At 42.7% G+C, this 20,178-nt stretch overlaps 1 protein-coding gene across 1 annotated transcript in view; it reads left to right on the top strand.

The window, feature by feature from the left end:
* ano3 (anoctamin 3) overlaps positions 1–20,178 on the top strand; it is a 401,336-nt gene that overhangs the window by 123,575 nt on the left and 257,583 nt on the right. Inside the window, exons 6-10 of the mRNA XM_086008127.1 lie at positions 3,883–3,983; positions 4,582–4,626; positions 9,730–9,861; positions 10,154–10,260; positions 11,328–11,383. Of these exons, the coding sequence (XP_085864253.1) occupies positions 3,883–3,983; positions 4,582–4,626; positions 9,730–9,861; positions 10,154–10,260; positions 11,328–11,383 (441 nt within the window). The remainder of the gene's footprint in view (positions 1–3,882; positions 3,984–4,581; positions 4,627–9,729; positions 9,862–10,153; positions 10,261–11,327; positions 11,384–20,178) is intronic.

Raw genomic sequence — 20,178 nt, 5'->3', positions numbered from 1 at the left:
TGCTGCTTTGTGATTGTTACATCAGTCATGTTGACTATTCGCATCGTCAGATTTAATTACTCTGAGCCAGTTCCCAAATAGTCTTATAAATATACACAGACCATCAACATCCTGGGGTTCACCATTGACCAGAAATTTAACTGGACCAGCCACATAAATACTATGGCAACAAGAGCAGCTCAGAGGCTAGGTGTTCTGTGGCGAGTGTCTCACCTCCTGACTCCCCAAAGCCTTTCCACCATCTACAAAGCACAATTAAGGAGTGTGATGGAATACTCTCCACTTGCCTGGATGAGTGCAGCTCCAACAACACTCAAGAAGTTCGACACCATCCAGGACAAAGCAGCCCGCTTGATTGGCACCCCATCCACCACCTTAAACATTCATTCCCTCCACCACCGGCGTACCGTGGCTGCAGTGTGTGCCCTCTACGAGATGCACCGCAGCAACTCGCCAAGGCTCCTTCGGCAGCACCTCCCAAACCTGCAACCTCTTCCACCTAGAAGGACAAGGGCAGCAGATGCATGGGAACACCCCACCTCCAAGTTCCCCTCCAAGTCACACGTCATCCTGACTTAGAAGTATATCGTCGATCCTTCATCGTCGCTGGGTCAAAATCCTGGAACTCCCTACCTAACAGCACTGTGGGAGTACCTTCACCACACAGACTGCAGTGGTTCAAGAAGGCGGCTCACCACCACCTTCTCAAGGGCAATTAGGGATGGGCAATAAATGCTGGCCTTGCCAGCGGTGCCCACATCCCATAAAAAAGAATTTAAAAAAAATATACGTGGCTTAGCAAGAATGTGATAAGTTGTTAACGATTCATAAGAAAGATTGATACTGAGGTGAAAGCCTCCCTTGGAAAAGCTTAAATATATTCCTGGGATCTTCAAGATAATTAAGATGAATTGGATGCAACATTTGAGTCCAGTTGAAAGTTTATAGCTTATTATTTCAATTATCTTGAATTCTCGCTGCGAAAGTGTTTTCAGACACTCACTGCAGTTGTGAAATGTCTTATAATCAAGGTATTTTGTTTCTGAGCTACAGAGTCACTGTATCACTGCTATTTAGTACATCGCTACAAAGTAAAGTGACTAGACTAGGGCCACTGTAATAGACCTGGCCTCGTGGTGGAAGTTCAACTGTCCATAGGGTGAGTGTACCAGTGTTACATAGGGTTAGAGACACAACCATTGTAGGTTTTTTGCCCCAGCGCTAGAACTGATGCCAATTTGCTGAGAATGTTGATAAAATCTGTGGGAGGAGGTTACTGAGATCTGTGAATCAGTTCACCCGTATTGATGTTTCTTTTTTGTTCTACTTGAAAGGGATCACTGTTAAGCTGCACCTCTTACTGCTTGTCTACAGTACAACAGTTTTTTTATTAGGCGTGGGATTGTGAAGCAGCAACAATTGATAAAATATAGGCAATGATTGAAGAATGATTATGATTTATGCTGATAATTTAATTGTAAGTAAGGATTGTCTCCTCTTGAAAGCAGATTCTAGGAGAAATAGCAGTCTTCTCGTAGCAGTTGTTCTCATATAAGCCTGTACATTGAGTATCAGCAGGCTATTTGACAATGTGGCTTACACAACTGCGATTGATCTTGTCTTTATGTGACACCCCTGCCAGCACGCTTCCAGCAGAGCTCATTTGCTACTGTCTCAGGAGTGCGGACCCTGGTAGCATATTTCTTTTCCTTTTAAGGACTGTCAAAGCCAATTGTAGCTCCCCTTTCCCACGCCCCCTCCTCCCCTCCCCCCACAAACTACCTACCCAAATGAGATCCCTTAACTGAGCACAGGCCGGAGACTGAAACTGGTCCAAATGGGTCAGGGTTGCTCAATGGTAAGCAGACATTTTAGTGCAAGGAGTTTACATTATGCCTTAAACATTCACTCCCTCCACCACCGGCGCACCGTGGTTGCAGTGTGTACCATCTACAAGATGCACTGCAGCAACTCGCCAAGGCTCCTTTGGCAGCACCTCCCAAACCCACGACCTCTTCCACCTAGAAGGACAAGGGCAGCAGGCGCATGGGAACACCACCACCTCCAAGTTCTCCTCCAAGTCACACACCATCCTGACTTGGAAGGATATCGCCGGTCCTTCATCGTCGCTGGGTCAAAATCCTGGAAATCCCTCCCTAACAGCACTGTGGGAGTACCTTCACCGCATGGACTGCAGTGGTTCAAAAAGGCAGCTCACCACCACCTTCTCAAGGGCAATTAGGGATGGCCAATAAATGCTGGCCTTGCCAATGACACCCAGATCCCATGAACAAATAAAAAATAATGTAGTTTGTTTAAGTTTAGTATTCTTTGCAATCTCGTTTCTGCAAAATTCCACTGACATAGTTACAATTTTCTATTTCTGCAGGATGATTTTTCCCTATCCACTGATCCCTAATTTCTTGGGGTTAGTAATAGTCTTTCCTTCCAACAAGAATGAATGATCAGGCAGTTTGCAGAATAAGTTTCATTGGTGTAGGCTGGTCAACAAGACAAAATCTTTGCTATACTAAGGAGACTTACTCTGCAAGCCATCTGATCAACATCACACAGAACAGAAACACCTGGTATTGTGTTTCCAACTGTGGAACCCATGTACAATAATGAATTGATATAGCACCTAGTGACAGATGGGGACCAACATTCTTCATCTGTTGGTTACAGTTCACAGGGGTCAATACACTTTGTTGAGGACATGATTGTCCATCCTGCCTTTTTGTGCAGCTAATAATTGAGAGTACCCGACTGCATTCTCTTTAGAAGAGAGTAACATTTCCAGATTGCCCAGCTGAGCACAAGAGAAGGAGTTGGCCATGTTAGAATTCAAGTAAATTTTGAATCCAATGTAGAAAAATTGTAGAGTTGGATGTCACAGAATCATACAGCACAGAAAGAGGCCATTTGGCCCATGGTGCCTATGCTGGTTCTTTGCAAGAGCTATCCAATTCATCCCACTCTCCTGCTCTTTCCCCATTTTTTTTGAAAAAAAGCAAGTCACTCTCATCAACTTTCAATATTGTTATTGAAGTGGCAGTTTATTCCCAAAGGTAATGATGATTTCCAAAGAAAGTTCAGTTCCATTAGTAATGGGAAATCACAGACTGCATGCCCACACTTTCCCAAGGTGAATTCTCTGCAAGCGCTATTCCCCACCGGCAGTTCCTTCAAATCACTTCTGTAGGCAATGATAATTCATAATGCAGTGGAGAAAATTCAACAACTTAGCCTGTTTAGCGTGGCAATTCAGCAATCGTCCTTCACCCAGGGGGAACTTTGAAGTCTGTTGCTTGCCCAACAGTGGCTTTCACTTGGAATTAATATGTGAGCACCCAAGAGATGTTCTTCTGTGCGGATGATCCTGTCAGTATACTGGAATCCTAAGAGGTTAATGATCAGTATCAGCGCCATCATACATGATACTATTACTGATCCGTAACCTTCAGGCCTAGGAATCCTAGTTAACACCTTGTTGGTTTGTGAATAATAAAAATCCTCAAATCTCTTAATTTTGCCATTCCTACCATTTCTATGGTATGATCAAAAACAATTTAGATTCATGTTAATGTTTATATGATCTATTAGTCGCTCTGCGTAAAGACAATGACCTTTGGGGAGATTTGATAATGAGGTGAAGATTTAATGGGATTTTCATTGTGGAGTAATATTACAAAATTTGATAGCCTACAGATAAAGCAATAATTTTATCATGCATTAAGTTTTTTTGTGAAAATGGCACGGATCCTTAAGTCATATTACATAGTGGTGAACGTATCTTAAATTCATATAGACATTGATCTAAAAACAGTGTGTTGAAATCAATTTAATTCCTATTTCTTCTTTTATTTTTCTCTGTAACCACAGCAATCCCTCACAAATAGTGACATCATGTTTGTGAAACTCCACGCGCCTTGGGAAACGATATGTAAATACGCAGAAAGAATGAACATCCGCATGCCTTTTAGGTATTGTACGTGTGTTGCTGTAATGAGTTCATTTTAACCGCCAAATCGTTGTTGAATCAGTAAATGTTACACTGTGGTTTGAAATAGATTTGAGTAGCGAGTCAGGGAAAAACCTAGGGATTAGGGAGGGACTCTGTGCAGTATTCAGTGTTTCATTTGCCTGATGGAAGGTTTTAAAAACACAGCCAACAAGATGAGAATTGTAGGGGTTTTTTTCACCATAAATAATACATTCCTTGACAGTCACACAGTTATTGCCAGCTCTCTTAATGTGAAATGCACAATATATCTCCATATCTTTGACAGCTTGTCAGAATTACCATAGGAAAAATACAATAATAAGTCAGTAGCTAAATTTCTGAGTATGTTTCACAATAACTTACTGTCACTATTAAGTAGTAATAAACACTGATTTTTTTTTTTGTTGCCGATTATACCTCTGTTTATACAGATTCATAGTATATGTGCATGATTTAATCATCATGTTTTCATAACTAATGCCATCTTATTATTGACACTTGAAACACACGGTGAGGGATGTTACCTAGTCTTTCCAAAGCTTCCTGGTCTTTAGTATTTTCTTTCCCTGTTCTTCTAGGAAAAAATGTTACTACACTGATTGGAAGAGCAAAGCGATGAGCAGGTTGGTGGGTGCTGTGCAGGATCTGCTAATACCACATACCATCCTGTAAAGATTGTGGTTGGTAGTTGTAAAATCACAGCCAGGCCACTCTATCTGTAGTTGTTGTCCGATATCGTACAATTCAGTGCAAATTGTAGAACTAATCCACTTTTAGTGAAGGCAGAGAAACTCTGTGGGGGGAAGGGGCTGGTGGCGAGGGCGAGAAAAGGAAATCCAATTCACTTACAGATTAACTGAATGAAAGTGACACTCACATTTTAGTGGCATTATTATTGATTTATGGAGCACTTCTGAACCACAATTGCATACCTTGCAAGGAACAGTCGAGTTTATCATGCCGTTTAAAGTGAACCTATTGCCACGATGTTCTGAGACCTCGTTGAACTGGTGAGGTTTCACACACAGTGAGCGGCTTATCTTGAAACTACAGGCGCTCTGCCCATAATTTTCCTTCGATTGATTTAGATGGACCGAATGTCATTGTCGCTGTACGGGTGACAGAATAAGCTGCGCTCCATGTACAAGGCCCTGCTCATGGCAGTGGGGAGTATCTTGGAAAATAATGCCCTGCACAGCCAGTGTTGAGGCGTTTCGACTGTTGTTGATAAATCCCCTCCATGAACTTTTCAAAATTGTTTCATTCCAGTTTAGCTGTTAGAGCCAGAATCATGACTTTTTCATGACTTTTCTTTTAATAAATGTGTCAGACAGGCTGCCAACCAGAAGAATTAAAGAGTATGGCTTCTTTTGTTTTGGATCAGAGTCTTTGAATCACATGTCAAGAGTGCTACAATTTTGAGTTGGCCCGTCTACTGTAACTGAACTAGAAATTGCTGTTTTCTCCATTTCATTGAAGCTGGCTCTCAATCTGTAAGACTGGGATCTGTCAGCCTGCTCTTGTTATAGTGACACTCATGGGACATTTTTTTGCAGTAAACAATATTTCACTGTAAACTAGCACCAATATATTTGGTCTTTTCAGTGTTGGTAGCACATGAAATTATCTCTAACTGATTGATGCAAACCTATATCTCTAACTGATTGATGCAAACCTATTGCCATCAGTCCATTTATTAGAGCATGCAATTATCGAAAAACTGAAAATAAAAAAAAGTAGCTCTTCCCAATTAAAGTTATATGATTTAATAGCTTAATTCCCATGCTTAAGTGTTTTGAATTGGGTTGTATATTTATGGCAGAGAAATTTAGCGTGGAACATGGGATTTTCTTTAGGAGGAAGGTGACATTCTCTTCCTCTTATGCAGACACCACTGAGGCATTGAGTAGATTTTCCAGCAAATTTGGTCTCCGGTGGAATGCATTATCTAGAGTAATGTATAGCAGAAAAGTATTTATACTAGCAGTCAGTCTTAGTGCTGCATTTTGCAGTTCAGTGCCAGTTTTTCAAGGGAGTTGAGACTGCTGAAGTTTGCCGTTGCTAAGTTATCGTGAGTGCCTCTTGTGGAGTTCCTGCCATTTGCAATTAAGTCACAACCACTTTACTTCCAACTAAATATGATACAATTGTTTTGTCACAAGTATACAATTCCACAAATAGACCCTCATTAATTGAAGAATACCTTTTGGAGTTGTCTTCTTTAATGTTCAATTTTCTTCATCCTTAACATTAAAATATGTCATGACTATCGAGGCTATTCATTTGATTCACATAGTTCACATTTTTCCTACATAGTCTCAATTAGAGCAGATAGTTGAATTTCTTCCCAACACTGCGTGTACGTGTGTGTTAGGTGTCCCGACTAAAAAAATCAGCTTCTGAGAATTTGGCCAATGTAAAAGAAACATTCTTCAAATTATTCTGCTGTGTTTTTCTGAATCCATCTTGATCTCCATCAATGGTTTTTCCAGTCATTTGTAAATGTCAGACCTGCAAATATTGCAGCTTTGTTTCAGTGCAATGGGAGGGAAGGCAAAGTTGTGGAAAATTTACCATCTTTTTCAAAAATGAAAGCACTTTTATTTTGGCCTGGAAAGCCTACAGTGCTTTGCTGAGAGAAGGTGCAATATGTACCACTGTATGAAACACCTAGTTCAAGGGACTTGGCAGAGAATTACATTAGTGAGCAAACTTGTTGTATTTATTTTTAAATTGAATAAAATGCATTAATATTATTACCTACAACTGGGGCAGAAGATGTCAAGTGTAGATTTAAAAAAAACAGAGATTATAGAGGAGCCACTTAGCCATTGACCATTTTCAATTTCTTTGTGTGGCTGATTCTATTTTCATTACGTAAGACACTTTGTTTTTCATTTAGAGTTGTATATCTTCCATATATCAGATTAAGATTTAGCAAATTTTAATTCAGTCAAAAGATATTCTACGATGTGTGTAGATTACTGAAGATCTGTGAGTCAAACCAAGCAAATTAAAAAGACATTACAGACTAAATCTTGACCTTGTATGAACTTTTATAACACAAAACATTTTCAAGGGCAGTGATTTAAATGGACAACAACAATAGTTAATGGATGATCTCTAATGTGATTTTACAATTCTCCAAATTGTTGCATGGGCATTTCCTATTTCAGTGTTTCCCAAACACATTTCAGGATCAGCCCACTAAAAGTTATCTGAAAATTTTCCAGCACCTCGTATCTAAATGTCAAAAATGAACCCTTTGATTTCATGTGTTTATGAAAAAAAAAAAATTCTCACCGATGTTACAAATATCAGAAATGGTTAGGGAATCATGCCTTAACTTCTGGGCCCTTGCGTCAAATCAATCCCAGACTGATAGAGACGAGCATCTCCCTGTCTGCCAGCCGTAAGTGAAATGAACTTGGCAGAATAAATCTAGTTCCAGGCGTCAGTAGGCCCAAGTGCTGAACTACCCACAATTCAGCTATCTCATTCCCAGCCCGTAAAGACAGCTGGTGAAAGAACTGTAAGATAATCATCTTGTGAAATCGCTTTTATTTTTGTTAGAAATATTTCTATCCAACCTTAAGTTCTTTTTAAATTGAAAAATAATATTTAGCTAATTTTGTGTTTTACTGATTGTTTTATTGGAGCCGCCTACGCAGTTTCTGCCATCTTGATTCACTGCTCAAGAATCCACTGCACCACGACCCATTTCAAATTGGAGCTTTTCAATTTATTTGTATTAAAAATCAGGAATCCCACATCTAAGCCCCAATTATAACCCAGCCCGCCCGGGTTGTTAAAAACAGCGGGGGAGTTTGTGCCACGTGTTCCGGACGTGTTCCCGCCATATGCCATTTTAACTGTAGGGATTCTGGCAGCGTAGAGGCTGCCCACCCCAGGCGGATGAGGGCCTAATTAAACGGGGAAAGTTGCGGCCCGATGATGTCGCCATGATTTTCTGGCCGGGATTGGGAGGCCCACCCGGCAAAAAGCTGGCAGCAATCAGCATCAGCCCAGGGGAGGCTCAGGTAAATTGTATCTCATTACAATTTTCTTAAGGCACCTTGTGGCCCAGGAGGAGCAGGAATGGAGCAGAAATACACCTCCTGGCTCAACAAAGAAGCATTGGCCCTCTTCTTTGGCCACTCCCGCCCGCCGTTTCTCAAGTCATTCCCACTGGCTTCAGGCAGGAGACTGTGCAGAGAAATGTAAATGAGGTTCTGGAGTTGAAATGGCCCACCCTCATGCCGAGGAGTCCACCCCCCACGCGCCCCAAGTTAAAATTAGGGCTTCAGATTTTCAAAGTTGTTCACTTACAGAAAAACATTCTTAAAGTATTCAATAATGAATCTAATGTGATATATCAGTTTACTCAAAGTTACATAATTAGCTGGAACACTTTCGCTATCAAATAATGGACCTACTGTGATGCCTCCCAAATGTTTTCCCATTTCTACATTGGTCAGGTATGATCCAGACAAACATCCAAATGCCACTTTCTGTCTGAAACTCAAACCTCTCCGTGTCATGTGTTAGGGTGAATGTCAAAATGCTTTTTCTTTCCTCCCCTGCAATTCTTTCTTAAAGAGCGACATTTGACCAGCTCGCCACACTCCACCTTTGGAGTGGCGTCCTAGTTTGGGAAACACTGCCCTAACTGCATGTCTCCACTGCATGAGTTATTCGGGTTGCTTGCTTTTATTAATTTCACTTGAAGGAATGTATCACAGGGGTGGAGACACATTTTCCAGAATGCACAGCAGGAAGGTCAGATGCATTTTCCACAGCCTTGACGGCTTTTACTTTGGCAATGGTTCATACAAACGATCATTAACTGGGAGAGCAGTAAAATTTCATGCTTAGTCTGAGTGCTGTGATCACAAGCCACTCACAATACAACATCCAGCCATACGATTAACGGTTATCCTGGGATGTACCTCAGAGTTGACTGTCGCCCACAGTGCACCAAGTGTGTTATATGACAATCAGCCAGAATTTTAAGCATTATCACCAGATTTGTTATCCTGTTGACAATAGTACCAGAGGTTTTAATTCTTTTTAAACCTTTGACAATGAATTGCCCCTGTACATTCTGCCCAGCTCCAAACTAATTGTCTCCCCAATTAATGGTATCAGTCTTACAATCAGATTTGGAGTAAAGCTCAAATGGCAATGTTTTATAATTTTCACTTCAAATCACATTGTTTAATATACTATATAATTTGTAAGACGTAATACTTTTGCACAAGGTTTAGATTGGTCATGTGATAAGTAAACGAGCCCTTCCCAATATTCATACGATTCCCAATACTGTTACTGAAAGAATATTACAGGCATTTACTAAATAGTGATACAAAGGAAAATATTATAATCAGTAATTTCGAAATGAATAAATATTAGTTACGGTAAAAATCTAAACTTCAATGCATTAGAAAGATTTCAAGACAAATTTAATAGAAGGACACATGCAATACATATTTAGCATGCTTTACTTTGATTTGAATAGTAAACATCAGCTCTATTCTGTTGTTTCGTAATCAGATAGATTTTGGCCTGCAGTATTTTGTAGTGAGCTGATGATTGATTCTTGCGCATGTTTTGATAAAGCGTAATTGCTTTTGAACTACCAAAGTACCAAATTTTAAACTAATATTCTAGGATGATTTTAAGTGCATTTCATTTTAAGTATCAGTAGTCTGGCATTTGCTTATCAGTGTTCAGAGGAATCTGCGACAGCTGAAGAGTTGGTTGCCAAGAAATCCAATGAAGCTCGATAAAGAGGCTCTACCTGATCTGGAGGAGACTGATTGCTACACAGCCCCATTCAATAGAGCACGTATGCACCAGTAAGTATTTTGCATCCATGAGTATTTTGTACACACAAAATTTGAAAATGTGTGAGCATCAACCATTTTAAGAGTATTAATCTGCATTGATATTACACATTGCAAAGAGTGAGTCCAAGGCCGTACTGGGCTGGAGCAGTTATGACTATGTACGTAAACTCTTAAATCCCACATGTTATGATTTAAATTACAACCCCTCGATTGTCTCAATCCCATTTATTATTCTATTGGCTTGCAAAACTTAAATATGGAATTTCACATTCTCTTTTTTCTTAAAAAAAATCCTCTTCAGCTTCACCATAAACAACAAAGAGACGTTTTTCAGTAATTCTACAAGAAGTAGAATAGTGCATCATATGCTACAGAGGACGAAATATGAAGATGGAAAATCTAAAATGGGTAATGTTTTTATAATTCATTAAATTTTAATTACAGAACACCTATTGATTTTTTTTAACAACCCGTAAGTCCTAAAAAAAATGTTGCTGCGTATTTGCAAACTCTTTTGTTGAGTGAATGCACCGTATGGTGTAGTCCTGCGCCGTACAGTCAAGAAGGTAGGCTTGATCTATGCTGAGATGGGGTGGTGATAGTGGAAGGGAGGCGGTTTTGCCCAGTTTGAGCTATACGTCAGCCCGATCTCCACTCTTGATCGCCATGCAGTTGCCCTGGTAGAAAATATACATGTGTGGGAAGGATCAGGGACAAGTGTGTTACATCTTACCCATGACATAATTGTGCCCTGCATAAGTCACCACCTTGAAGAGAAAGGAGGGTGAGGAAAGGGGTGAGGGGAGAGAGGTGAGGGGTGAGGGGAGGGAAGGGGCCGGTACCCAAAGGTTCTTTGTGCCCAGGCCCCTAAGAATTCTTAATCCAGCTCTGATAATAGGAATTGAATCTAACTGCTTTAATACTTATGCAGTGAACTATTTTGTCCCATATAACCTGATAATCAGCTAGTCATTTGCTTTATCGACATAAAGATCCAACTGGGCTATTAAGTTGCTAACATCTTTTTGAAAATCATCCTCTTCTGGATAGTTTAGCAAGCAGATGAATGAGACCTTTCTGATTTCAATCTATAAATAGAATCCCATTCAGTGGCGAGTGCTGTGGGTTTACGTGGAGATTCCAACCTCCGGAAAAATGAAAAATGTTGGCGTCTGACAGCATATCTTGAGAAAAGGCTTAATTGGAAATAAAGACCACAAGGGCAAAAGTGTTTTTTCATGAGAATCAGTATTGTAGATTTTTTTTATAGCAATGAGGTACAATAATTTTCACAAGCAAAATATTCCCAAGACAGTCTTATCACGGCTTAATAATGGCTTCACTGAAAAGTATACCTATTGCTAACTAACAACAGCAAAAGGATGTTCTACTTGATCATGTACGATTGTGTGTACTGGCTAAAATATTTATTACCGTTTGCTCAGAAAACGATTGGACGTTTCTCTTTTCTTCAGGTTTAAATAGGTTACTCGGCAATGGAACGTATGATGCTGCCTTTCCTCCACACGAGGTGAGACAATGTTAAGCTTTCTTTTTAATAGACTGGATGAGCAAATGGGGAATAACAAGAGCTTCTTGGACACTTTAAAAAAGAAATATTTCCCTTGGAAACTTGGTAACGCTCTGTTTATTGTTTTAGCCATTGTTTGGACATATTGAGATAGATTTTCATCCTCACCACCTGGGCGGTAATCTGGCAGAGCAGATCGTCTGACCTTTATAGAACCTGACCGATTTCTGTTCCATTCGGGGGATGGGGGAGTTTACAATGGGCTGGTAATCCACTCCACCAAAATAGTGTCCAGATGGTAAAGACAAAAATCTACTCCAATACTTTTAATTTCAATACTTTACCTCTAAGTCCACATGAACTTCACTAGCTTAACAAAGATTTGGCAACTAGGACTGTGGATTGCTGAAATATAACAAACTGCTGTAATTGCATGTCCCCTAATAAACTGCCCATATCCTGAGTAAAGTGCCCATTGCCCAAGTAAATGGCATACCCTTGACATGAATAAACCACTATGTCATATCAGCATGTTTCTCTGATTTGAACCTTTAAAAATACATGTAGTGACACAAAATTATTTTTAACGGTGTTATTGTTGATGTGCAATATGAGGTAACTGCGATCACACCATCGTCTTCAGGATTCCTTTTATTTTGCTGTAACACAATTTTTACTTCTGATGAAAGGGCCATAATTTCCTCTGTATAAAAACAGAAAATGCTGGAAACCCTCAGCAGGTCAGGCAGCATCTGTGGAGAGAGAAACGGCATTTACATTTCAGGTCGATGACCTTTCGTCAGAACTGGAAAAAGTTAGAGATGTAACGGATTTTAAGCAATTGTAGGGGCAGGGAAAGGGGGGAGTGGAGGAAAGAACAAAAGGGAGGGTCTGTGATAGGCTGGAAGGCAGGAGTGATGAAATGACAAAAAGGCATGCTAGTACAAAGTGTATGTTAGCTTCACCTAATATGTAAATGTAGTGTTTGTAAATACATTTATAGATTTGTTGGAACTAATTTGTCAGAAAAATGAGACAGAGTTGTTCTTTGGGCATAAAGTCGGCCGAATAATTTTAATTTTAATTGGGGACTCTCTGCCTGAAGAATGACGGCACCTGATTTTGTCACAGCACTGTCCCCTGCAAATGATGCGACGGCATGTTATGGTGTTTTGCTCCTTATGGCTCCACAGAAATTAAACTAGTAAAAAGTTTGCTTACTGTGGTGTATGTAACCGTTCCACCTTTAAGAGAACTATTTTAAGAGATGCACTACTTTATCTTGGCTGCTGTATACTGTAATACCGGTGGTGACCACACCAGTATATAAGTGCTGTGTAATGATTTATTGGGCAGTTCAGCCTGACCTTCGACTAGTAAAGACCTGTTGAATTTATTCTTGTGGTCTGTGTGCAGTGATTCTTATTAACAATAACTAGAACACACAGACTTAACAGTGGCGACGAGGATGATCTTACCCTGCGGCAGAGATATATCCAAGGCAGTTTAACGGGCGTCGAGAAGAGGCATCCGCCCCCATCATCCTGCTGAGAAAAGACTCGGGTCTGAAGAGCAAGGAAGAATCCTGACATGAAGCCTTCCATCAGCAACAGGCAGTGATCATCCCTTCTATCTCGGTGGTGGGTAAGCCGATCAGCGACGAGCAGCAAGTCGGCCACGTTGGCTGTGAAGTAGGGGAGGGAAAAACGGAGGATATAAGGGCGGAGAACTCGACCACGGCTGGGGAAAAGAGCCGGACAGAAGTCGGGGCCAGAGGCGCTGAGACTGGGGCAGCGTAAGGCACGGGAGCCGCGGTGCATGCAAACGCAGCCAGTGTAAAAGACCGGGCTGCAAGCGGGCTGGGAGACGCAACAGCGTCGGGAGAGAGCTCGACCGCGACCGGGGAAAAAGGCCGGGCAGCTACCGAGGCCGCGAGGCGCGGGAGAAAATAAAAATAATTAAAAAAAAATTTTTAAACCGCGGAGAACTCAGCCGCAGCCGGGGGAAAGGACCGGACTGCAAGAGGGGCTGGGAGGCACGATTTGAGAACCGCTGGGGAGGGCGAACGCAGCAATACGGCAATTGCCATTACAGCCAGCGGGGGAGAAAGGCAAACGCGGGAAGCCGCCATTTTCATAGGCGGGAGAAGAAGACAAGCGCGGGAAACCGCCATTTTGAAAAAAAATAAAATTAAAATAAAAGAAAAATTTCTTTTTGTTTCTCAAGAAGATTGCGAGGATGCCTAAGCATGGTAACATCAACGATTTCGATGCCGATGTTGAAGATTGGGCCACGTATGTAGAACGCATAGAGATTTATTGTAAGGCAAATAAAATATCAGATGAAGATAAAGCACTAACCTTACTAAACTCAATGGGTGCGAAGACATACGGGCTATTGAAGCATCTTCTATCACCAGCTAAACCGGCGGATCAGGCTTTCGCTAATATTGTTGCTGTCCTGAGAAATCATTTGAACCCCACACCGCTGATGTTAGCGGAACGATTTAAATTTTATGCGAGAACGCAACTGAAAGAGGAAAGCAACGCGGAGTATTTAATTGAACTGCGTAAGCTAGCGAAATACTGTCAGTTTGGGGAAAGACTGACAGAGGCACTGAGAGACAAATTCGTGTGTGGATTGTCGAAAGAAGGAACACAAAAGCGGCTGCTTGAAGAGAATGATCTTACACTTGATAAGGCTGTCACTATTGCAGCATCGCACGAAGCCGCAGCGAGAGGCACTGCGGAAATGCAGCTGAAGGCAGCGGTACTCAGCGTAGATCAAATGGCTTTGGGTACAGCGAAATGTTATCGTTGTGGAAAGACAACACACGATCAGAACCAATGCTGGTTTAAAAATCAGGAATGTAGAAAATGTGGCAAGCTTGGTCACATAGCTAAAGTATGCCGGTCAGGAAAGAAGAACAGCAACAAAAAGTCACCACAGGAAAAGTGCAGAAAGGTACATAAGGTGGCTGAGAAGAGTTCGGATGAACAGAATTCGGATTCAGACTCCAACAGCAAGGAACTGGGTAGTCTGAGAATTCACAATGTGAGTAAGGAAGCTGACCTACAAACTATCTGGGTCACACTTCAGATAGCAGGAGTCCAAGTGAAGATGGAATTGGACACCGGATCGGCATTGATGGTCATGAATAAGCAAGATTACAAAAGGCTATTCACACATATTCCCCTACGGGATACAGAGATAGTATTGCAGACATACACGGGGCAAGAGTATACCCCATCGGAAAGATAAAAGTCAAGGTGGTACACAAGGGCAAAAAACACCAAGGAATGGACTTATATGTACTACCTGAGGGAGGTCCACCACTTCTGGGATGGGAGTGGATCAGGAAAATAAATATGGACTGGCACTCCCTAAAAGCAATAACGGTAGATTCCGGAAAAAAAGATATCAAACGTGAACGATTGTCCAGAATATTGGATGAGGCTAAAGAGGTGTTCCAACAGGGACTAGGAACACTGAGAGGAATTACGGCAAAAATCAAGATTGCAGAACATGCAAACCCAAAATTTTTCAAACCTTATGCGATACGACCTGCTGTGGAAGCTGAGCTGGAAGGGCTAGAACGTTCAGGAGTACTGTCTAAGGTGGACTGGAGTGAGTGGGCCACGCCCATTGTTCCCGTCATGAAGCGTTCATCGAGTAACAAGCCAGGGGAACCGGGGAAGGTCCGCATCTGTGGAGACTTCAAGATCACGGTTAATCCGGTGCTTCACATGGTGCAATATCCGCTTCTGCGGATTGAGGATATCTTTGCTTCATTGTCTGGCGGGAAACACTTCACCAAGATAGACCTGGCGCAAGCGTACTTACAGATGGAAGTTGAGGAAGAGTCGCGCCAGTATCTCACAATCAACACGCACAGAGGCTTGTATCGATATAATAGACTGGTTTTTGGAGAGGCTTCGGCTCCAGCAATTTGGCAGAGGGCCATGGAGCAGGTATTACAGGGAATTCCAAGCACTCAATGTTACTTGGACGATATCCTGATTACAGGAGATGACGATGAGGAACACCTTGCAAATTTGAAACTGGTGCTCACCAGATTGAAGGAATATGGACTTCGAGTTAATCGCCAGAAATGTGAGTTCTTTCAGAAACGGATCTCGTACTGTGGTCATGTCATTGACCAGGAGGGGCTGCACAAGTCACCTGACAAGATCGAAGCTGTTGTGAAGACTCCCGCTCCGGAAAATGTATCCCAGTTGAGGTCGTTCCTAGGGTTGATTTAACTATTACCATAAGTTTCTGCCAAATCTATCCACGGTGCTGCACCCGCTGAATGCTCTTTTGCAGAAAGAAGTACCATGGAAGTGGAGCGAGGACTGTAAGAAGGCCTTTCGCAAAAACAAGGCATTGATCACCTCAGAGGAAGTGTTGGCTCACTTCAACCCAACGCTACCTATTCGTTTAGCTTGTGATGCTTCTCCTTATGGTATTGGAGCAGTACTCTCACACAAGTTGCCAAATGGCTTGGAAAGGCCAGTCGCATTTGCATCCAGATCATTGACCTCCGCTGAGCGCAACTATGCTCAGATAGATAGGGAGGCTCTCAGCCTTGTGTGGGGAGTAAAGAAGTTTAATCATTACCTGCAGGGCCAGAAGTTTACACTGCTGACAGACCACCAGCCGTTGGTATCCATTTTTAACCCTAAGAAGGGTGTTTCGGTGATGACAGCACAGAGGCTCCAGAGATGGTCCCTTTTCCTAGGGGCACATCAATATCAGATAGAATTCAAAGGTACAAAGCAGCATGGTAATGCTGAGGGGCTGTCGCGCCTGCCACTACCTACTGAGGAGGAGGCACCGACGGTTGACCCGGTGGAGTTATTTCACTCGACCATCATCGAATGTTTACCTGTCACCAATGCAAATATTGAAAGGGAGACTAGGAATGACCCGACACTGTCCCGGGTCTACGAATTGACAGTAAAGGGATGGCCAGCCCATGGTGATCCACTGTTACCGGCATTCTCAGCAAGACGAGAACAGCTGTCCATCTGTCAGGGAACATTGATGTATGGAACAAGGGTGATTATCCCTCCTAAGTTAAGAGAGAGAGTTCTAAAAGAACTACATGAAGGTCATCTGGGGGGAGTCAAGATGAAAAGCCTTGCTAGGGCTTATGTGTGGTGGCCGGGTATCGACGAAAAGCTGCTCAGGGTGCCAAAAAGTCCAAAATGCACCTCCAATTGCACCGCTGCATCCATGGGAATGGCCTTCAACCCCATGGCAACGTGTACATATTGACTTTGCTGGTCCATTCATGGACTCCATGTTTTTAATTGTGGTGGACGCACATTCTAAATGGCCAGAAGTGATTAAAATGACTACCACTACCTCGGAGAAGACGATCGCGATGCTAAGAATGATATTTGCAAGAAATGGATTGCCAGAGCAAATATGTTCAGACAGCGGACCACAGTTCGTGTCAGAGGAATTCCAGAAATTCCTGAAGAAGAATGGGGTGAAACATTATACCTCTGCCCCATATCATCCAGCTACGAATGGGCTGGCCGAGAGGTTTGTACAGACGTTCAAAAAGGCAATAAAGGCCATGAGCGAAGATCAGATGCCACTGCAGCACAAGGTGGACAATTTCCTACTGGCATATCGAAACGCCACCCATGCAACAACAAACCAAAGTCCTGCCATGATGTTCTATAACAGGAGGTTGCGGTCCAGGTTGGACTTGTTAAAACCAAATGTGCGGAGGGAAGTCGAAAACAAACAGTTCCAGCATATCAATAACAAGCCCACTCGGAGTTTTGAAATAGGACAACCGGTGTTAGCCAGGGACTATAAAAACGAGAAATGGCAATCTGGAACAATTCGGGCCAGACAAGGACCCCTGATGTACACGGTAGATGTTGGTGAAAATGTAATGCGACGTCATGCTGACCAACTGGTGGGATCGAGAACAAGGGTCGAGCCCATGGTTACGACAGAGACAACCGTGGAGGAAGTTAGTGAACCTGAAGCATCTACCTCAGAAGTGAATATACCTGATGATGATGTCCTATCCATAGGGGATCAACCAGATGAGTCACCCCAGCAACGAGAACCAGAGACCCTTGAAAGGCGTTATCCGTCTCGGATCAGGAGGCCTCCTCAGAGACTGAATCTGTGAACTGTTTTTACATGAAGTTGTGTATATATGTTATTATGTTATGTTAAATGGGGAATATATACTGTTAAGCTAAAAAGGGAGGATTGTGGTGTATTTAACCGTTCCATCTTTAAGAGAACTATTTTAAGAGATGCACTACTTTATCTTGGCTGCTGTATACTGTAATACCGGTGGTGACCACACCAGTATATAAGTGCTGTGTAATGATTTATTGGGCAGTTCAGCCTGACCTTCGACTAGTAAAGACCTGTTGAATTTATTCTTGTGGTCTGTGTGCAGTGATTCTTATTAACAATAACTAGAACACACAGACTTAACACTTACCTCTTTGTGGTCCGCCTCCAACAGTCACTCTAAGGACTGCTGGTTAGGCCGCTGAAGATCTGGAACAACTGGACGGAACATGTACGGCATTAGGACCCCGATTTGCATATTCCAGGCACCTAACGCCTGTTTCAGGTGGGAGCCCTTCACGCTTTGAAGTCAGGGGTGACCGCCTGACTGGGCGTGAGCAAACTGGGCCAAACATTCGGCCCTACAACCATCATTTTTCACCCTGAAAACGGGCAAACCAAGATTAAACTTCTCGCCCTCAGTTTGGAAATTAATTACATTTTACTTGTCTATACCAAGATCGTTTTTAAACTGCTCACTTGCAGATTCCATTGATGCATGGATGTGTGCATGTCTGGGCTAAAAATGTGCTTTCTTCCTAACCTAATGTGACTGGAGTGAAATTCTAAAAATGTCCAATAGTCAGCTAGCGTTATGCCAATAGTTACAAACTGGAGAACAAATCAGAGTTGTTTTGTTACTGAGCCATAATGGACAGGTTCCAATAACTTTGTTCTACCCTTGACCCGACCTCCATCATTAGGGATTAAACAATAAATCAGTAGGTAGAGAACACTGCAATCTAAGCAGACATCAGCAGGCTTCAGAAATAGCTAGGCTTGCAGATAATTTGGGATGTGGAATGAAACCGTGTGATAAGAATGTATTTTGAGAGCTTGATGATTTTTTTTGAATTTAAACATGATCATACAAGCATCGATGTGCAATATATTCAGAAATCTACTATTTTTATTTAGTACTGTGCTGAATATGCCTGTTTTTATTTTTGTAGTTCTTTCTCCATTTAGTTTTGCCAGGAGTGATTTTTTTTGTGTGTATTGCATTTCCTGTTGTCTTCTTAAGAATACTGTATAACTTAAAAAAAATTGATTCTTCATCAGATGCTAATGTCCCTTTGGAGACGGACATGTTTGAATGTTTTGTTTCTACATGTGTACACACTGGCTACAATTCAACTTATAAGTTGCACCGTTATACATGTTTTGGCCATGTAGAAGCCTGTGACACCAGTCATTCACCCACTGGTGTGACTGGATTTCACAGTTACTGTAATCCCTTCCTCTGCTTTATTTCAGGTACATACCATGTGCATATAGCTTAGTGCCTGCAGTTTTTTTAAAAGGCCTTGGAGGAAAAATTCGATTGGCTAGCGCCTCCTGTTAGCACCTCTGGGGGGCGCTAACGGGGCGCTAGGAACCTAGAACCCGAGCGCGGCGATTTTAGCGCCACTCGCGAAATTGACCAGCCATTTTGCGGCAGCGCTAAACACTACCACCACGATCTCCTGCGCCCACAGATCATGACGTCAGTCAAGCGTGCAACGCCCTGGACCGGATATTGAGTCGCGCTCCCTGCCTTATCGCCTGCCGCTGGGAACGACAGGTGGAGGGGAACGTATTCAAGTCGGGAAGGGGCTGGGGGAGCGCTATTTAAAGGCGGGCGCTTCCTGCCTTTTCTTGTCGGCAACATTTTTGGTTTTAACGCTGTCCTGAGAAGTTGTGGCCCTCAGCACCACTTTTGAGGTTCCTAAGCGCCGAGCTCGTCCCCTGGCCCTATCCATTAGTGCTTTCAACACAATTGTTTTAGAGGTCTCTCCAGGCCGAGATTCAAGGCTGCAATGAGCAGGGTGTGGCTGGCCAACACCGTCCCCTTTAAGAACTGGACAGTGCCAGTCTGTCTGGCTTCCATGGTAACTGACATTGCCTGAGCTTCGTAGCGTTCTGAGGTAGCGCCTCGCTCCCCAACATTTGCGCCTTAAGAGAGGTGTGTAGCGCCTGATTTAGTGGTAAAATCACCTCTGGGGTTATAGAGGCGATTTTTGTAGTTGGATACATACTGGAACATTCGCGATTCTGAGGACGTTGTGGATAGCTCATTTAGGGAATTGGTCACACCGCAGGTAAAGGCTGCACAGGCAGGAAGGGAATGGGTGACCACCAGGCAGAGTAGTAGGTGCAGGCAGGTAGAGTAGGGGTCCCCTGTGGCCATCCCCCTCTCAAACAGACATACCACTTTGGATATTGTTGGGGGAGATGGCTTATGGGGGAAGGCAGCAGTAGACAACTTCCTGGCACCATATGTGGTTCTGCTGCACAGGACGGGAGGAAAAAGAGCGGGAGAGCTATAGTGATAGGGGATTCTATTGTAAAGAGAATAGATGGGTGTTTCTGTGGCCGCAAACAAGACTCCAGGATGGTATGTTGCCTCCCTGGTGCAAGGGTCAAGGATGTCTCGGAGCGGCTGCAGGACATTCTGGAGAGGGAGGGTGAACAGGCAGCTG

This window comes from Somniosus microcephalus, chromosome 15, assembly GCF_052327205.1.
Source record: "Somniosus microcephalus isolate GS21.2 chromosome 15, FLI_Smic_1.0, whole genome shotgun sequence".
Classification (NCBI taxonomy): Eukaryota; Metazoa; Chordata; class Chondrichthyes; order Squaliformes; family Somniosidae; genus Somniosus; species Somniosus microcephalus.
This window is presented reverse-complemented; position numbering and strand designations above follow the sequence as displayed.